At 44.2% G+C, this 19,457-nt stretch overlaps 1 protein-coding gene across 1 annotated transcript; it reads right to left on the bottom strand.

The window, feature by feature from the left end:
• Positions 1-1,238: 1,238 nt before the first annotated feature.
• On the bottom strand, positions 1,239-18,181 carry LOC120442752 (gamma-aminobutyric acid type B receptor subunit 2-like). Its single transcript, XM_039619909.1, has 9 exons — positions 16,970-18,181; positions 4,683-4,820; positions 4,441-4,611; positions 3,384-3,485; positions 3,214-3,279; positions 2,831-3,019; positions 2,165-2,293; positions 1,860-1,920; positions 1,239-1,447 (listed from the first exon to the last, which is right to left on the bottom strand). The coding sequence occupies exons 1-9, from the start codon at positions 17,213-17,215 to the stop codon at positions 1,239-1,241; spliced, it is 1,311 nt and encodes a 436-aa protein (XP_039475843.1). The 5' UTR covers positions 17,216-18,181.
• Positions 18,182-19,457: the final 1,276 nt, after the last annotated feature.

The following is a 19,457-nucleotide window of genomic DNA, read 5'->3' as shown; positions in this document are numbered from 1 at the left end:
TTAGTGGATCTGAGAGCAGAGCACAGCAACCTCCCTGAACAGGGACCAGTAACCATCACAGTGGCAGACAACCAAAAAAGGGTCTGCAATATGACGAGTTGGACAAGACTGACACCTACTGGCTAAAGAAGTTGACTGCACTCCATTAGCGTCTGGGAGCACAAACGAACCGCCTGCTAATCAATGAGAGACACCTGGAATGGCTAACTGAAGGTGGGACAGTCCTGATCCTCAAGGACCCCCAAAAGGGACCGGTCCCATACAACTGGCCAATAATCTACCTCAGTACCACGTCGAAGAACCTGCCAGGCATCACAGAGGCTAAGATGAACAGACACATGGCTCAATACATGAGCAGAGCACCGAAAAAAATAGGCAGGAATACAAAAGAGGAGAAATACCAGCTACTGGTAGACCGAGCAGTCAGCCGAAACAGAGCAGGAAAAATGAATCATAAACAAGACTTTTAGGATGTTGTAACCTGGTGTTTCCAGGTGCAGTCTGAGGTTCACAGGAGTTCAGAAACTACAAGCAGACTGTAGCAGCTGACTTACCTTCTGGTTGATGCTGAACACCGAGTAGACTCTCCATGTTTTAGTGAAGAGCGCAGCAAAGCCCACAGTGTGCCCCACGGCAAGAGTCCACAGACGGACCTGCAGGGCCGGGACCCAGAATATCATTTTATCATACAGTTTGTGAGAAGGGCCAACCTCAAGCATTATAAACTGCAGTTCCTCCAACATCCAGCAGAGGCAGGAATGAGTCAGTCCTGTCCGGGTACGCCCCCATCCTCCCACAGTTTAAGGTGTGAATGTGAAGTGAATGGTTGTGTGTCTGTGTGTGTTAGCACTGTGAGAGACTGGCGACCTGTTCAGGGTGTCCCTGCTGGGATAGGCTCCAGGCAGAAGAGAATGGATAGATAGATATTAAGGAGGAATTTTCATAATATATTATGATTATTAAATATTTCAGGAGGACCTTTCACACATCACAACATAGTTTAATCCTTTTGCATCACCCTCCGTTAAAAGAGCTGTATGTTATCAGTTTGTGGTTGCCGTGTAAGACTCAGGTCAGGCGGAACTCACAGAACAGAGAACCCCAAACATCCAGTCCGACAGCGAGGCTTCATCCAGGCCGGAAAACAGCACCGAGGAGGAGGAGAGCAGGGCGCCCAGCAGGAGCAGCTCGTCCTGGGATGCACCGCCTGAGCCGAGCCGCCTGCAGGCAGAGGGCACTCAGTTTCTCACAGACGGTGTTTGCTGTAATGTGTCGATGAAATTACAGACGCCATACCGGTGTTTGTGGTTGATGATGACGAAGAAGAGGAGGATCAGAGCGATGATGACGGTCACACCAGCAGCTGATGATATGACGATGTACAGGAGGAGGCTGATGTGACGGTGCTGCAGAAGGACAGCAGGCTGGTCTTTAGCTGGTCCTGGACCTGCAGCATCAGCACATCTGATCAGTGTTTATCTTTGGTTCATCGTCACCGAGCAGCTTTAACGGTGTAATTCACTGCAGCTTTACAGCAAAAACAAATGGTTTACAGCTCATTTTAACTCTTCATCTCTTCAGTGTCACTTCCAGTTTTGATGCCTTTCAAAATAAAATGTAAAGTTTAGTTTCTGACCTTTGAACCTGAGCAGGTGGTGTATCAAGCGGAGTTGTTGGGTGCTGGTATTGAACTCCCCCACCAGGACACCACTGCTGACTGAGCACACACACACACATCATAGATTCTGTGACGTAGCATGAAATCTTTCTTTATGAGCCAGACTGACGGTGATATAGCACAAAGATGATATAGCATGGTATCATTGTTTATAACAAATTAATTTAGGGATCTTTGGCACCTTGAAACTGGACCAGCTCGATCGACGTCATTCTCTCCCCGTTCCAAAAGAAAACTGGACCCTGAAAGCACAAACATGTTCATGGTGAGCCGCACGCCGGAAAAAGGAGAGTTGGCCTTCCAGCTGGACCTCTACGCTCTGTTTTGAAAGGCCTGATGACCACTTCCTCTCAGTGACGCTCATTACTGTGTGACTGCTCACTGTGACTCCTTCGAACCGCGTGCTTCTCACGGCCTCCAGCAACATCCTCGCCACCTCCTCCTCGCTGACCGTCACGTTCCTGTATTTCTCTCTGTTTCGCACGCCTCCGTCGCCTGGCTCAGAGCTCTGGCAACGACCCAAACGGCATCATAGGCGAAGGAGTACAGCGAGCTGACCTCTGACCTCTCCTGTATCAGCTGCCTGAGGTAGGAGTCCTGGTAGTCCTGAGGAGTCTGCAGGACAAGGCCACCATTAAAGGACCATTCTGCTTTATTCTGAGGAAAAGTTGTCCTTTGATTAAAGCTAAATTTGGTTCTTCTCCTGCGAAGAGTGCTATATCTAAATAAAAGTTATTGTATCATCATTATTATTATCGTTATTATCATCATCATTATTATTACTACTATTTCAGGCTAACTCTCCATCTGCCCTGCAGAGATTCGGGGGGCTGTGAGGAACCTGAAGCCGTAACCTGCAGTTCCACTAATGACCACTTGAGGCCGACTTTGAGTGAGTCAGTACCCATAAATTTGACTCCCATGTTTTTGGCTTCATTTGTAGATGAAACCCTCACAGTCTGTGGGTTCAGTTTGCTAAAAAGCTCCTCCCTGGTGTCGCACTGTAATCCTTTCTCGCTGCAAAAGCCAACAAAGCATCAGTGGGGCCATCTTTCATATCCAGTCTGAGGGAGAGCAGTGGCCTAAAGCAGCTGCCTGCAGCTCTACAAGCCTGACTGTTGCATGTTTGTTTCAGTGCAAACTGTTTCTGACCCGTCCAGAGACTCCCGGCGTGTTGGCGTTGCCGAGCTCTCGGACCTGCAGCCGGACGGACCCGTCTGCCGCCACCAGGAGGCTGTTGGCCGTACAGCCAGAAAACTTCCACCCCAGCCTCCACCCAGCTGCTCCTCCGCCAGCGATGATCCACTGGTACCAAGCTCCAAACAGGTTCAGTCTGTACGCCTGAACATCACAGAGGAAACAAGAAAACAGGCTCGACTGTTTGAACCTCTTATTATCCACCAGGTCAGGATCGTGTCCATCACAGGCTTCTACGTAAAAATCTGGAAAACCCAGAAATGTTATTACAGAAAACCTGGAAGATTAAAAGGCCCTTGAAGTGTGTCCACATACTTTTGGCTCTGTAGTGTACTTACACAGCAGAACACCTCAGACACAGCCTCATCTTCCAGCTGTGCGATGATGATGCGAACGTCCTCATCCTTCAAAATAAGAGCGAGTAATAATCCTTGAGTTTGGGATGAGCTTCAGCTGCTTTGACTGCACTAAGAGACTGAAGTGAGCAAAAGTAAACGGACGCCCGTACCTTCAGTTTCTTCAGGCGGCCGCAGACGTCTCCAGAGAGGCTTTCTGTGACGGCGACGTGAACGCCGGCTTTCAGCAGCTGTCTGATCAGATCCTTCTTCATCTGCACAAATAAAAGTAGTCAGACGTGATGTCTCACAGCTGCTTCATCATGAGGAAGGCTCGACGCATCGTGGCTTTTTTCCACTAACATTCACAGACCTGTCCCTCTCCTTTATAGTAGTTGTACTGTGAGTACTTCATAAGTGAAAAAACTGCAAGTACATTTTAAGCCTTAAAGGTTTCATCAGAGACAGAGTTCAGATTCCTTCAACTTAAATCGGCTGGTTAGTTTGACCAACAGTGAAAATAAGAAATAGAACAACATAAAAGGCAGAAGAGGCAAAGTTCTCACACGTGAATCTGAAAACAAAGAATTTCTTTCTTTAAAACATGACTAAAAGTGTTTTATTATTCACCCCCTGTTACTCTCCTGGCAGTGGCAGAGCTCATCGTGCTCTCTTGGCTCCTGTTTTTAGAATTTAGGATTTTTAAATAAAATTCTACAAACTGCAGCTCCGATTCAGAGAAATGAAATAAATATAAGAGGCACTGATGATGGTGGTTAATTCCACAATATCAGAGTTTCCTGAAACTCTTCATTATTTCAGTCACCACTATAGACTGTATATAAAAGATGGACATAGTTATTGTGACATCAGCCCCTGGTTAGCAACAGCCTGTTTTTGAAGGTTCAGCTGTTTTCATCATTGAGATCCTAAGTTTTCGAGGTGGAGGTGAGAGGGCGGAGGACACAGCGCGCTCTCATGGTAAAGGATTGGTAACCAGAATGAAACGCTGCCTTAAATCCGGCCCTCCTGACTCCCAGAGGAACCACAGCCTCTGACTTCATGTTTCATTCAGTCAGACCTTAAACTCACTGAGACCAGAAAGTCATCAGAAAGACGTTCAGTGACTTCAGAGATCAGGTCAGCAGTAGTTTCATGTTCTCATAGACCAGTAAACACGCCCCCTGCTGGGCAGTAGAAAGAGTGCAGGTTTAAGGCTGAAGCGTTCACCTCGGAGAGTCTGGGTCCTTCCTGCGTGACCACGCCGACTCTGGTCCACTTGTAGCGCTGCAGCAGCTTCACGGCGGCCTGGTTGAGCACTCGGTCTGACGGCACCATGCTGAACAGGTTTCTGTACAACTTCCTGTTGGACAAGCCGGGAGCCGAGGCCGCAAAAGACACCTGGGAAAGTAGAAGTTACCTGTCATACACACGGCTGCATTACGTCACCAGCGTGAGGCTGAGGTCAGCACCTGCACCAGGCCGAGCGCCGGAAGAGCGCGAGCGATGAGCGCTGTCACAGGTGGACACACCCCTCCAAACAGCAGCAGGTACTGGGGCCCCGCCCACACGGCGTCAAACAGGGCTTTGAGCGCTTTAGCGGGGTCGCACTGGAAGACAGGTAAGAATAGATGTGACGTGGGGCTGAGTTCATGCATGTTTCAGCTATGAGAACATGGAGCAGGCTCAGAGGTTAAACGGAAACATCATCCATCTATTCAGCTTTGCAGCACCACCTGTGTCAGGTGTAGGCTTCAAAAAATGGACCTGAATATAACCCAAAATATTTTTAGAAGTCCGAAAAGGTTGATTCTGTTCATGTGGACGTCTTCAGCGGGAGCTCTTCAGTCTCAGCTGACTGCAGGTTTTACTGAGTGTCCGCGTCAGCGTCGTGGCTGTGAGGTCAGTTACTTTATCATTAATCTGCATATTTTCATGACCACTGATCAAAAGTCATGAGCACCACTCACAGACAGTTGGGGAATGGCTTCAATAACATCACTGAAAACTTCCAGATGAACAGAATTTACTTTTTGGGATGTCCTCACCTGGATGACGCGTCAAGAAACTTTTTGGATAACGTTTCCTTTTACATTCAGATCTTTTGTTTGTCCATTACCAACATAAAGCCTCTCAGTCAGGTGTCGGGACCTCTGCCGGCAAGTGCAAAATCTCCCAGAGGCTTCAGCTCGGTTTATCTCCAGTCAGACTGAAACGACTGCCAGCAGGTTAGAAATGTTTCATGAAGTCAGTCCCTCACTCAGCACTGAGCTGAGCCTGTCATGGGGCAAGTGGAGTTTCTGTATCAACATTTATCCTCCTCAGCAGTGCTGCACGTGGTCGATTTAGAGTCCACATTTAAAAAATGTGCATGTTTGATAGTTTGTGAGATACAATGAGGCTGAAAGTAAAATCAGCTGCTACTGATCTATTTTTGGTGAAAAGTTAAAGAATTTATTTATTTTATTAATTTATATTTTGCTTTGCTGTGTGAAATTCTGCAGTGAAAGTAAGAGAATAATAACAGATGCATTTGTTCCAACACAGGGAAAAAAATCAAATAGAAAATGTACTACATTTAAAAGCCTTTGCAGATATTCCTGTTTCCCAGGGGCCCCTGAATGCACCATGAACTATAAACTGTAAATAAACATGGGCACAGCTTCTAAATTGTAAGCGCCAGACATCTGCTTTATGTTTTTATTTACGATTGAGTTCATGTTTGTTTTATAATTCATAGATTCATTACATAAGTCATCTTTTCAGGATTAATTAATGTGAAAATATATGTGTTTACATAAAGTAATTTTAAGTTACTGTTTTGGGATTGGAACTTAAAAGGGGTACCTCTCACTTTAAGTATGTAAGTGCAATAGTAGCATGAAACCCTGTGTGAGAGGGAAGGGGAGGAGCATGGAGAGAGAGGTTAGGAGTCTCACGGTTTTCTGACCGTGTGCACAGGTAGTTATGTGTGCCTATGCCAAGAGGCACACATATTACTATTCGTCGGATTTATTATTCTTCTTATTATTATTAGGATTTATTATTCTTATTATTATGTGTGCCTATGACAAGAGGCACACATATTACTATTCGTCGGATTTATTATTATTATTATGTGTGCCTATGACAAGAGGCACACATATTACTATTCGTCGGATTTATTATTATTATTATTATTATTATTCTCCAGTTTCCGCCTGAAATTTTGCAGCGAATCTCGCCTCGCAGTTTTGAGACAAGCTTCATATATGTTACCTCATTTTGTGCGGCCGGATCTGGAATGGTGTGCTATGACTTTTGGTGTTTATGAATTTTATAGTTTTTAAATATTAATATTTTAGTGAAAATTTTCCCGCTCCTCTGCCAAACAGTTTTGACATTAGGGTTACATATGTTAGATCATTTTGTGCGGCTGGAGCTGGACTATTATGTTATGACTTTTGGTGTTTATAACTTTTATAGTTTTTAAATATTAATATTTTAGTACAAATTTAGGCCAATTCATCTTTTGGCGCCAAATAAACAGACTTCATTTGTGGTGTCTTGGCTCTCTCTAGTGGTATGCCGGGAGTGGTACAGCCTGTGTACCCTTATTTGGATTACCGTAATGATGACAATTTCAACGGTGGGCACAGCGTCGCTGCTTTCAGGAGCCCTTGGAATTTTTAAGGTTGCGCAAATCATTCAAAAGTTACGGTAATGCTTGGTGGAAAACTCAATATCCCACAATTCATAGCACGCCTCTACAGAGTGAACAATGGCGGCCACCACTTCGTTTTATATGTCTTTTATTCGTGTTTCTAGGTCACAAAATAAGCTTTTAAGATATTTTCAGGCGAGAATGTAGGTGTGTAAACTTCAAATATCTGCTTGTTTTATCAAGACATCCCATATTTAGCGACAGTGCTCTGACTACGTCGGTCCTGCCTGACAGCTAGCCGGCTACCTAGCTAGCTGCCGCGACTTGGCTGCAAATGGATAGCGAGGGACTCTCTCTGTCGTTTCACCTCCTGGTCTCTCGCAAATGCTCGCATAGAATCGGAGTTACAGCTGGATGTGGAAAAAATAACTGAGTTGTTTGGTGGTGGAGCTACAACAGAGGGCAGCTACCCACCGGTGTGTGACAGAAAGGACATGCCGCCAACGAGACATATGAGGCCGGGCAGGCGATTGCTAACGCGGTGGTCAATCATGGATCAGGGAAAGCGAAGGCAGGAGCGTGAGGTGAACTGAATTTCAGGTAAGAAGTTATGAACTGCACTCTATTTGGGTCAGATATAAACAGAGTTTAGGTGTAGTTTATTTTCGTTGTGCTGACTTTTTAATCGTACTGCGTGCTAGCTAGCACGAGGGGAGTTTATATACAGCTGTGTGCGCTAAGTTACTGACGTTGGACTTTATTTTATTCATAATGGTTAGTTCGTAGAGTTGCCGTACAAACGGAATCGTGCCACATTCAGAGAAAATATTACGATTTATTCTGTCGTTACGAAGCCTCCCCTGTCATTCTCTCGCCTGTTGAAACTTCAGTCATGAAACTGATCAATGATCGGCTTTTCTCTCTTGTTTGTTTATCGCGCTAAACAACAGCAGCACGTTTAAAGCTTGATCAGCTGTTGTTAGAATCATGGATCAGGAAAGCGAAGGCAGGAGCGTGAGGTGAACTGAATTTCAGGTAGGAAGTTATGACCTGCACTCTATTTGGGTCAGATATAAACAGAGTTTAGGTGTAGTTTATTTTTGTTGTGCTGACTTTTTACAATCGTACTGCGTGCTAGCTAGCACGACGGGAGTTTATATACAGCTGTGTGCGCTAAGTTACTGACGTTGGACTTTATTTTATTCATAATGGTTAGTTCAGAGAGTTGCCGTACAAACGGAATCGTGCCACATTCAGAGAAAATATTACGATTTATTCTGTCGTTACGAAGCCTCCCTGTCATTCTCTCGCCTGTTGAAACTTCAGTCATGAAACTGATCAATGATCGGCTTTTCGCTCTTGTTTGTTTATCGCGCTAAACAACAGCAGCACGTTTAAGCTTGATCAGCTGTTGTTAGAATTCATTTGCTTTTAATTTCTAGTATCAGCTGATGTTTGCTGCAGCCACAGCTGTAAAACGGCTGTTCCAAACCAGATATCCTTACTGAATCATCAGAGCTGAACAGGTGATGGAGAAACAGGTTTACCCTTAGGTGACATGAATGAGTTGAAGGAAGTTATGAACTGTTTCTGAGAGACAAACACCAAGCTCATTTTTTTTGTGTAGCTGACAGCTGGTAACTGTGCAGGGGCGGATCTAGCAAAGCTTTTGCCAGGGGCCAGGTAGGGCATTAACAGAGAAAGGTGGACACAAAGATATACTTTTCTTTCTTACTCTCATACAGGAGTGCAGAATTATTAGGCAAGTTGTATTTTTGAGGAATAATTTTATTATTGAACAACAACCATGTTCTCAATGAACCCAAAAACTCATTAATATCAAAGCTGAATGTTTTTGGAAGTAGTTTATAGTTTTAGCTATTTTAGGGGGATATCTGTGTGTGCAGGTGACACTTCCTGTGCATAATTATTAGGCAACTTAACAAAAACAAATATATACCCATTTCAATGATTTATTTTTACCAGTGAAACCAATATAACATCTCCACATTCACAAATATACATTTCTGACATTCAAAAACAAAACAAAAACAAATTGGCGACCAATATAACCACCTTTCTTTGCAAGGACGCTCAAAAGCCTGCCATCCATGGATTCTGTCAGTGTTTTGATCTGTTCACCATCAACATTGCATGCAGCAGCAACCACAGCCTCCCAGACACTGTTCAGAGAGGTGTACTGTTTTCCCTCCTTGTAAATCTCACATTTGATGATGGACCACAGGTTCTCAATGGGGTTCAGATCAGGTGAACAAGGAGGCCATGTCATTAGTTTTTCTTCTTTTATACCCTTTCTTGCCAGCCACGCTGTGGAGTACTTGGACGCTGTGTGATGGAGCATTGTCCTGCATGAAAATCATGTTTTCTTGAAGGATGCAGACTTCTTCCTGTACCACTGCTTGAAGAAGGTGTCTTCCAGAAACTGGCAGTAGGACTGGGAGTTGAGCTTGACTCCATCCTCAACCCGAAAAGGCCCCACAAGCTCATCTTTGATGATACCAGCCCAAACCAGTACTCCACCTCCACCTTGCTGGCGCCTGAGTCGGACTGGAGCTCTCTGCCCTTTACCAATCCAGCCACGGGCCCATCCATCTGGCCCATCAAGACTCACTCTCATTTCATCAGTCCATAAAACCTTAGAAAAATCAGTCTTGAGATATTTCTTGGCCCAGTCTTGACGTTTCAGCTTGTGTGTCTTGTTCAGTGGTGGTCATCTTTCAGCCTTTCTTACCTTGGCCGTGTCTCTGAGTATTGCACACCTTGTGCTTTTGGGCACTCCAGTGATGTTGCAGCTCTGAAATATGGCCAAACTGGTGGCAAGTGGCATCTTGGCAGCTGCACGCTTGACTTTTCTCAGTTCATGGGCAGTTATTTTGCGCCTTGGTTTTTCCACACGCTTCTTGCGACCCTGTTGACTATTTTGAATGAAACGCTTGATTGTTCGATGGTCACGCTTCAGAAGCTTTGCAATTTTAAGACTGCTGCATCCCTCTGCAAGATATCTCACTATTTTTGACTTTTCTGAGCCTGTCAAGTCCTTCTTTTGACCCATTTTGCCAAAGGAAAGGAGGTTGCCTAATAATTATGCACACCTGATATAGGGTGTTGATGTCATTAGACCACACCCCTTCTCATTACAGAGATGCACATCACCTAATATGCTTAATTGGTAGTAGGCTTTCGAGCCTATACAGCTTGGAGTAAGACAACATGCATGAAGAGGATGATGTGGACAAAATACTGATTTGCCTATAATTCTGCACTCCCTGTAAACACCAAGCTCCTTTTTTTTGTGTAGCTGACAGCTGGTAACTGTGCAGGGGCGGATCTAGCAAAGCTTTTGCCAGGGGCCAGGTAGGGCATTAACAGAGAAAGGTGGACATAAAGATATACTTTTCTTTCTTACTCTCATATAAAATATTTAGCTTTTATTAAATAGTTATCTGAATCTCACAACCAAAGTTTGTATAATAATACACAAGATTGGCTGTAGACCATTGTTCATAATTCAGAACACTGTGTAGAAATAACAAAAACAAAAAGTGAATGCATGTGTGAAAAGTGGTCTATAATGTAATGCTTCAAAGCGTGTTCATGCAAACATTGTCGGGTCTGCCGTGGTACAATGGGACTTCTGCTCATGAACCTGTGTGCACAGCGTCTGCAAATCGGCGCTGTACGAAGTAACTTCATCTTTACACAAAACTGTAAGCTGTCATCTGTGAAGCGTGAGCGGTGTTTGTTTTTTTACATAGTTCATGGTGGAGAATGGCTGCTCTTCTGAGTTTTGCTGTCTGTAGCCGTATGAATGGAAAACTACACAGATTAGCAGCGGCATAGGCACACATAAAATTTCTTCTGAAATTTTCGCTTTCTAGTTATTATTATTATTATTATTATTATTCTCCAGTTTCCGCCTGAAATTTTGCAGCGAATCTCGCCCCGCAGTTTTGAGACAAGCTTCATATATGTTACCTCATTTTGTGCGGCTGGATCAGGAATGGTGTGCTATGACTTTTGGTGTTTATAACTATTATAGTTTTTAAATATTAATATTTTAGTGAAAATTTTCCGCGCGCCTCTCTGCCTAACAGTTTTGACAATAGGGTTACATATGTTAGATCATTTTGTGCGGCTGGAGCTGGACTAGTATGGTATACACTTTTGGTGTTCATGACTTTTATAGTTTTTGAAATATTTAGATTTTAGTGCAAATTTAGGCCAATTTCCATAGAAACAGACTTTATTTGTGTGGTGGGTTGGCTCTCTCTAGTGGTATACCGGGAGTAGTACGGCCGAAATCTGTATGCTTGTTTTAAAACTCAATATCCCATAATGCATAGCACGCCTCTGCCGAGTTCAACAATGGCGGACACCTCTTCGTTTTAAACGTCTTTTATTCGTGTTTCTAGGTCACAAAATGAACTTTTAAGATATTTTCAGGCGAGAATGTAGGTGTGTAAACTTCAAATATCTGCTCGTTTTGTCAAAACATCCCATATTATATCTGACGATGTTGCCGGCTAACTAGCTAGCGTGGCTAGCGCCGCTAGCTAGCGCCGCTCGATGTGGAAATAATAACTGAGTTGTTTGGTCTTGGCTAACGCGCAGCTACAACAGAGAGCAGCTATCTACCGGTGTGTGTCAGAAAACATGCGGAACGAGACATAGGAGGCGGCGAGGGACCGCCGATCGACCGGTGGTAGATCGTGGATCAGGCAAACCTAAGGCAGGAGCGTGAGGTGAACTGAATTTCAGGTAAGAAGTTATGAATTGCACAGGAGTTTCTATAGAGCTGTGTGCGCGCTAAGTTACTGACGTTGAACTTTATTTTATTCATAACGGTTAGTCCGTAGAGTTGCCGTACAAACGGAATCGTCCCACATTCAGAGAAAATATTACGATTTATTCTGTCGTTATGAAGCCTCCCCTGTCATTCTCTGGCCTGTTGCAACTTCAATCGTGAAACTGATCAACGATCGGCTTTTCGCTCTTGTTTATCGCGCTAAACAACAGCAGCACGTTTAAGCTTGATCAGCTGTTGTTAGAATTCATTTGATTTTAATTTTGCGGCTGGTCCAAACCAGGAGATGTCCTTACTGAATCATCAGAGCTGAACTGGTGATGGAGAAACAGGTTTACCCTTTACAGGGCTCGCTAGCCCGGCGTCCCGGGCTAGCGATTTTTCCAATCGGCTACCAAAATCCATCTCAGCCCTGCCCGTCCGGGCTATCATGGGAGGAAAGATATGTCAATGCTTTTGCATTCTTTCGCAAATGTAGCTGAGTAATTATGTCATCGGCATCGATGAGCCACTGTCAATATGTGACACATTGAAATCGCGTTTGAATTTGGCGCTTGTTTTTGCTTTCACTTTCACTTTGCGCTAACTGTGTGTGAGAGCGACAGCACTAATTGGTAAGTCACAGATTAATTGCACACCAATTCCTCTGACATCGCCTTATCAATCGTTAGCTTACTATCAAACATGACAAGTGAAATCTCCTGCAGCAAGCTTAAACGTGATAGAGGCTGATTACGCAGAGAATTGCTGATCGTTATGTAAGTATGCATGTAAGAGCAGATGGATTTAAGCAGGTATTTTAGTTCTGCAGAGCCAAACAAGAGAGTCAGGGGTGAAGAAGGGCAGCCAAAGAAAAGCCAACCACAAAACGGAAAAGTTATGACAAATCAGACTATGAGGGAAAAAGAAAGCGCAGCTTTATGGTTTCATGGACTAAAGAATTTATGTGGCTGGAATACGACGAGCTAAATAACCTCATGTTCTGCCGGGTGTTGTTGTGAGTTTCCCTCGATTTCTGAGTCGACAAGCGCCTTTGTTACTGGGACCAGTCATTTTAAGAAAGACCCCATCAGAACCCATGACAAATGCAAGAAATGCATTATTGCCCAGTCTGCAATATCTTTCCCAGAACAAACACCAATTGCAAAAAGCATACTAAAATAAACCAAGCACAACAAGAAGTCCTGAAAAATCTGTTTAGAACAGCCTACTATGTTGCAAAGAGTGAACTACCACTGGCAAAATTTAGCAGTCTTTGCAAACTTCAAAAAAAAAATGGCCTAGATCTTGGTTGCACTTGCCTCTTACCTGTGATTTCAGTGGAAATGTCAAAAATAAGGATCTGACACAGACTGATTCCTGTTGTACAGTTCTTACAAGTTCATAGAAATTTGTTCAATTAGAACCAAATATTTGAGTTGATGATTGAAATTGTTGTTGTAATTTGTGTTTTAAATATTTTTTAGATTGATGTTTTGTTTCCTTTACAATATTATACTTTAATGTATAATATTGTAAAGGAAACAAAACATCAATCCAAAATTGTCCTCTTTTTTTTTTATTCGGCTACTTAAATTTATTACCAAAAACTGAAGAGTGCCTCCCGAAGGGCTACCAGGGATTTTGAAATTTTGCGAGCCCTGCTTTAGGTGACATGAATGAGTTGAAGGAAGTTATGAACTGTTTCTCAGAGACAAATAAACACCCAGCTCCTGTTTTTGTGTGTAGCTGACAGCTGGTAACTGTGCAGGGGCGGATCTAGCAAAGCTTTTGCCAGGGGCCAGGTAGGGCATTAACAGGAAAGGGGGACACAAAGATATACTTTTCTTTCTTACTCTCGTATAAAATATTTAGCTTTTTATTAAATAGTTATCTGCATCTTACAACCAAAGTTTGTATAATAATACACAAGATTGGCTGTAGACCATTGTTAATCATTTACTGTGTAAAATAACAAAAACAAAAAGTAAATGCAAAAGTGCATAAATATTTATTTTACGTGTTTGATGTGTGTGGCGGGCGTGGTCTGCAGTGCCGCTGCAGGGAGGTGGACCCACGGGCGTAAAGTCTGTGCTCTTCGGCTGTTTTTGGTGTGTGTCGGGCTGTCAGTTGAAAAGCTACAGCCGGCTGTGTGGGTACACCAAGCATGTGTGAAAAGTGGTCCATAACGTAATGCTTCAAAGAGTGTTCATGCAAACATTGTCGGGTCTGCCGTGGTACAATGGGACTTCTGCTCATGAACCTGTGTGCACAGCATCTGCAAATCGGGCTGTGCAAAGTCACTTCATCTTTACCCAAAACTGTAAGCTGTCATCTGTGAGGCGCGAGCGGTGTTTGTTTTTACCATAGTTCACGGTGGAGAATGGCTGCTCTTCTGAGTTTTGCTCTCTGTAGCCGTATGAATGTCAAACTACACTGATTCGCAGCGCATAGGCATACATAAAATTTCTTCTGAAATTTTCGCTTTCTAGTTATTATTATTATTATTATTCTCCATCTTCCGCCTAAATTTCGCACGTATCACGCCCGCAGTTTTGAGAAAAGCTTCATATATGTTACCTCATTTTGTGCGGCTGGATCTGGAATGGTGTGCTATGACTTTTGGTGTTTATGACTATTATAGTTTTTTAAATATTAATATTTTAGTGAAAATTTTCCCGCTCCTCTGCCAAACAGTTTTGACAATAGGGGTACATATGTTACATCATTTTGTGCGGCTGGAGCTGGGCTAGTATGGTGTGACTTTTGGTGTTTATAACTTTTATTTTTGAAATATTTAGATTTTAGTTCAAATTTAGGCCAATTTCTAGGCTCCTGAGAAAGATTCTGCTTTTGGCACCATAGAAACAGACTTCATTTGTGGTGTGTTGGCTCTCTCTAGTGGTATACCGGGAGTAGTACGGCCTAAAGGGCGCCATGCTTGGTGAAAACAATACATATCCCACAATTCATAGCATGCCTCTACCGAGTCAAACAATGGCGGACACCACTTCGCTTTTATATGTCTTTTATTCGTGTTTCTAGGTCACAAAATACACTTTTAAGATATTTTCAGGTGAGAATGTAGGTGTGTAAACTTCAAATATCTGCTCGTTTTATCAACACATCCCATATTAGCGACAATTCTCTTAAGTGTTGCTGATAGCGGTTAGTTAGCTAGCGCCGCTAGCTTTGCTTTAGCTAGCGCCTCGTGAAAAACCACCCAGGCTTGGCTGATAGTGAGGTGGCTAAAAATTTGTTTAATCGCCCGATCGCTCGGCAAGGGTCTGTGTCTTAGCTGGACTTATTTTTCGCTTATATGGGCCGATGATGCTGGTCGATGTGGAAAAAATAACTGAGTTGTTTGGTGGTGGAGCTACAACAGAGGGCAGCTATCCACCGGTGTATGACAGAAAGGACATGCCGAGCATCGAGACATACAAGGCGGTGAGAGGCTACCGCCGATCGACCGGTGTTTGCTAACGCGGAGGTCAATCGTGGATCAGGGAAAGCGAAGGCAGGAGCGTGAGGTGAACTGAATTTCAGGTAAGAAGTTATGACCTGCACTCTATTTGGGTCAGATATAAACCGAGTTTAGGTGTAGTTTATTTTTGTTGTGCTGACTTTTCAATCACTTACAATAACTCGTACTGCGTGCTAGCTAGCACTCACGGAGTTTGTATACAGCTGTGTGCGCGCTAAGTTACCGATGTTACCGATGTTGAACTTTATGACAGCCTCCCTGTCATTCTCTCGCCTGTTGAAACTTCAGTCATGAAACTGATCAATGATCGGCTTTTCTCTCTTGTTTGTTTATCGCGCTAAACAACAGCAGCACGCTTAAGCTTGATCAGCTGTTGTTAGAATTCTTTTGATTTTAATTTCTAGTATCAGCTGATGTTTGCTGGAGCATGAAGATGAAATCAGGAGATGTCCTTACTGAATCATCAGAGCTGAACTGGTGATGGAGAAACAGGTTTACCCTTAGGTGACATGAATGAGTTGAAGGGAAGTTATGAACTGTTTCTGACAGACAAATATACACCAAGCTCCTTTTTTTGTGTAGCTGACAGCTGGTAACTGTGCAGGGGCGGATCTAGCAAAGCTTTTGCCAGGGGCCAGGTAGGGCATTAACAGAGAAAGGTGGACACAAAGATATACTTTTCTTTCTTACTCTCATATAAAATATTTAGCTTTTATTAAATAGTTATCTGAATCTTACAACCAAAGTTTGTATAATAATACACAAGATTGGCTGTAGACCATTGTTCATCATTCAGAACACTGTGTAAAAATAACAAAAACAAAAAGTGAATGCAAAAGTGCATAAATATTTATTTTACATGTTTGATGTGTGTGGCGGGCGTGGTCTGCAGTGCCGCTGCAGGGGAGGTGGACCCACCTGAGCGGCACCTGCAATCACGCCTCTCGGGCGTAGTCTGTGTGCTCTCGGCTGTTTTGGGTGTGTGTCGGGCTGTGAGTTGAAAAGCTACAGCCGGCTGTTTGGGTACCGCAACCATGTGTGAAAAGTGGTCCATAACGTAATGCTTCAAAGCGTGTTCATGCAAACATTGTCGGATCTGCCGTGGTACAATGGGACTTCTGCTCATGAACCTGTGTGCACAGCGCCTGCAAATCGGCGCTGTAATGGTAACTTCATCTTTACACAAAACTGTAAGCTGTTATCTGTGAAGCGTGAGCGGTGTTTGTTTTACCATAGTTCATGGTGGAGAATGGGTGCTCTTCTGAGTTTTGCTCTCTGTAGCTGTATGAATGGCAAACTACACTGAATAGCAGCGGCATAGGCACACATAAAATTTCTTCTGAAATTTTCGCTTTCTAGTTCTGGATTACTGCTGTTTTTTGGAACTTTCATGCTTTTTAGGAAGGAGTTCATTGTTACATCCTCGGTTTGTAATAAATAAACAGTCTTCAAATCATAATGCAACTGGAAGCATTTCTTTTGGAAACCAGGAACACGCGTCAGCCATAGACTCCCTTTTTGAACTTGGTTTATTGGAAATTACCCTACATAAATGAAGCTAACGCTGAACTTGTTTTAACTTTAACATTCTTTCTATGACCAGCAGGGGGCGACTCCTCTTATAGAAGTCTATGTGCTCTGAGCAGAGTAACACTTTCCTGGTAGGTTTCAGGTCTTTCTGAATAAAACATGACTGCTTTTGTAAATTATAGTTGCATTAGAGTAAAAAAAAGGAGCAGAATGCAGGAGCTGGAGCATCTTCCTGACTGAAAAGTTGCTGCGTTTTACCCCCATAGGAGCAGCTAATCATCCCAGGTCTGAGACCCACCTGTGAGTCCAGCAGCTGGAGCTGGATCTCGTAGTTCCCCAGCGGTGGTGGTTGTTTCTTCAGGTCCTGCAGAGCCAGTCTTACAGCCGGAGCCACGCCCGCCGTCAGGTTCTCCCCGCCCGACCCGGAGCCGACCGGCATCAGCCACAGCACGGGCAGAGGGTGCCGACCCTGAGCCGGCCCCGCCGTCAGCCAGAAGACCAGGAGCAACCCCAACCCCTCCTGTACCTGTCCAAACCGACCCATTCCCCACTCCGCCTGCAGACGCCTGCAGGAAAACTCTGAGTAATCCTCTTGTGCTGTAAGCAGCTGACAGCCCGAGGAGGCCGACCGAAGAGATAAAAGGATCAAGAGCAACACAAGATGCCACCGGGATCACCAGCAGACTGCTCACACACACACACACACACACACACACACACACACACAGCTTCAAGCCTGCATGCTGAACTCAGATGAACTCAGGGAGGCAGATTCAAAGGGCTGCATGGAGAACAGCAGAGTTCATCCAGCTCAGTTTCTCTTTGAATCCACTTCCTGTTTGGTTTTGTGGTCCTGGGTCAGTGTCACTTCCTGTCCCCGCCCTCTTTAGTTTCACTTTTCTTCAGTTACCTGCTCAGCATACACACTTCCCCTCATCAGGTTTCGAGGCAGCTGCATGTTGGTACTCCTTATGTGTGATCATGTGACCCGGTTTCTTCACTATGCCGACCGCCTCCACCTGTTCGGTCCCTGCTTTGGATTAAAGATTTGGATTTTGTAAATCTGTAAAGGAGACGACAGCCGGCCCACCTCCTGAGATGAACTCCAGGCTTTTGTCCTCAATTCAGTTTCAATGCTTTTATTTATACAACACCAAATCACACCAACAGTTGCCGGGGCGGCTGCCCTGCAGGGTTTAGATCTCACCCTGGGTCAACACACCTGAATCACATGGTTAGTTCGTTATCAGGCCTCTGGAGAACTTTAAGACATGTTGAGGTCATTTAGCCGTTCAAACCAGCTGACACATCGAACACCTGCAGGAGACCGGCCCTCGAGGCCTGGAGTTCCCCACCCCTGCTTTACAGCGTCGTGTATGACTAACAGAGGCTCAGGTGTGCACCTGCCCGCCACCCAGCAGGCAGTGAGCTCCCGTTAACCTGACAGTCTGCTGCCTGAACGCTGCAGCTCTTCTTCTCAGCACGTTTCCAGCACTGTGATTTGGGGAATCCCACCTTGACCTTTCAGCAAATCACACCCACTCTCGAAACCCGAGCACACTTTGCATACATTTCTTATTCTATGGTAGTGTGTGAAAGTGAGGAAACCAGAGGGCTGCAGCTCCTCGAGGGAGACACCACAACACATACTGGTTTTTTTCTTACTTCCTGCAGATGCATCACTTACTGGAAATCCTAAAATCATCTGTTTTGTAAGGTTTCAATAACTGAACTGTGTCTGTTCAAAATGTGTGTGCAGCCTGGGCTGACTGTGGGCTCAAACATCCGAAACACTGAACTCAGTTTTCTCTGGAAATCCAAGTAATGAAGTCCAATAAAAACATCTCTCTGTGAGAGCCAGTTTGATGCGCGCTGACATTTTTGGGGTTCAGCACTTCAGCGTGAGCCACACAAACTGTGTGTATGTGTGAGGTGGCAGGAAACCGTTGTTAAAGACGCAGTGATGGGCTCGTCTCCAGCTGGTCAGCCTCACGTGTCTGAACGCTCTCGTGTGACACGCACAGCTACACGCTGACGTGGCGCTAATGTGGAAGCTCCACGCTGAGAACAAAGAGAGCTCAAACACAACAAACCTAAGCAGACACTTGATTTTTAAAGAAGCTAACAAAGGCCACGTGGCTAAAGCTACCCAGAGGTCAGCAGCCTCGGTACGAGCAAAGGATCGAAGCAGTTAGGGAGGGTGGCCGTCCTGCTGAGGCGTCAGGTAAAGGTGAGCTGCATGCAGAAAAGCTGCATCTCTAATGTTTAGCAAACCAGCATCATTATGAAATGTGGCTCCAGCTCTGCCTCCTCTTCATCACTTATGACATTATTCAGATTGTCACTAATGAGAATAACAAATTAAAAGCAAATCAAGTACAAATAAATTCAGTTGTGATGCAAGAAACTGAAATTAAAGAGAAAAAAGATAAACCTGATTTTACCACTTTTTATAACCCACAAAGAAACTTTTTCTTCTTGTAAATAAAATAAAAGTCACTTTTATTACAGACGGATGTTTTTTCTGGTTTTTGAAGCATGTTTTTATTTTGCAAACAGCAAAGTTCATCTGAGAAACACTGGCGTCCTGCTTTCTTATCAGCTCACACACAAATTAAACTCGGGGACTCTGAAACTTAAAAAGTTGATTTAACTCTGTGGGAGCTCCGGTGTGAGGTCATCTTCTCAGACGTGTTCAGTTTCCACCAACCCGGCTCTCCTTAGATTCAAACGGACCCAAACTCCCGTTCGTGGTCGCAGCCGTGGTGAGAGCTGCGCCTCCGCCA

This window comes from Oreochromis aureus, linkage group 11 (genome assembly GCF_013358895.1).
Source record: "Oreochromis aureus strain Israel breed Guangdong linkage group 11, ZZ_aureus, whole genome shotgun sequence".
Lineage (NCBI taxonomy): Eukaryota > Metazoa > Chordata > Actinopteri > Cichliformes > Cichlidae > Oreochromis > Oreochromis aureus.
Note: the sequence above shows the minus strand (reverse complement) of the source record. Positions and strands in the feature narration are given on the sequence as shown.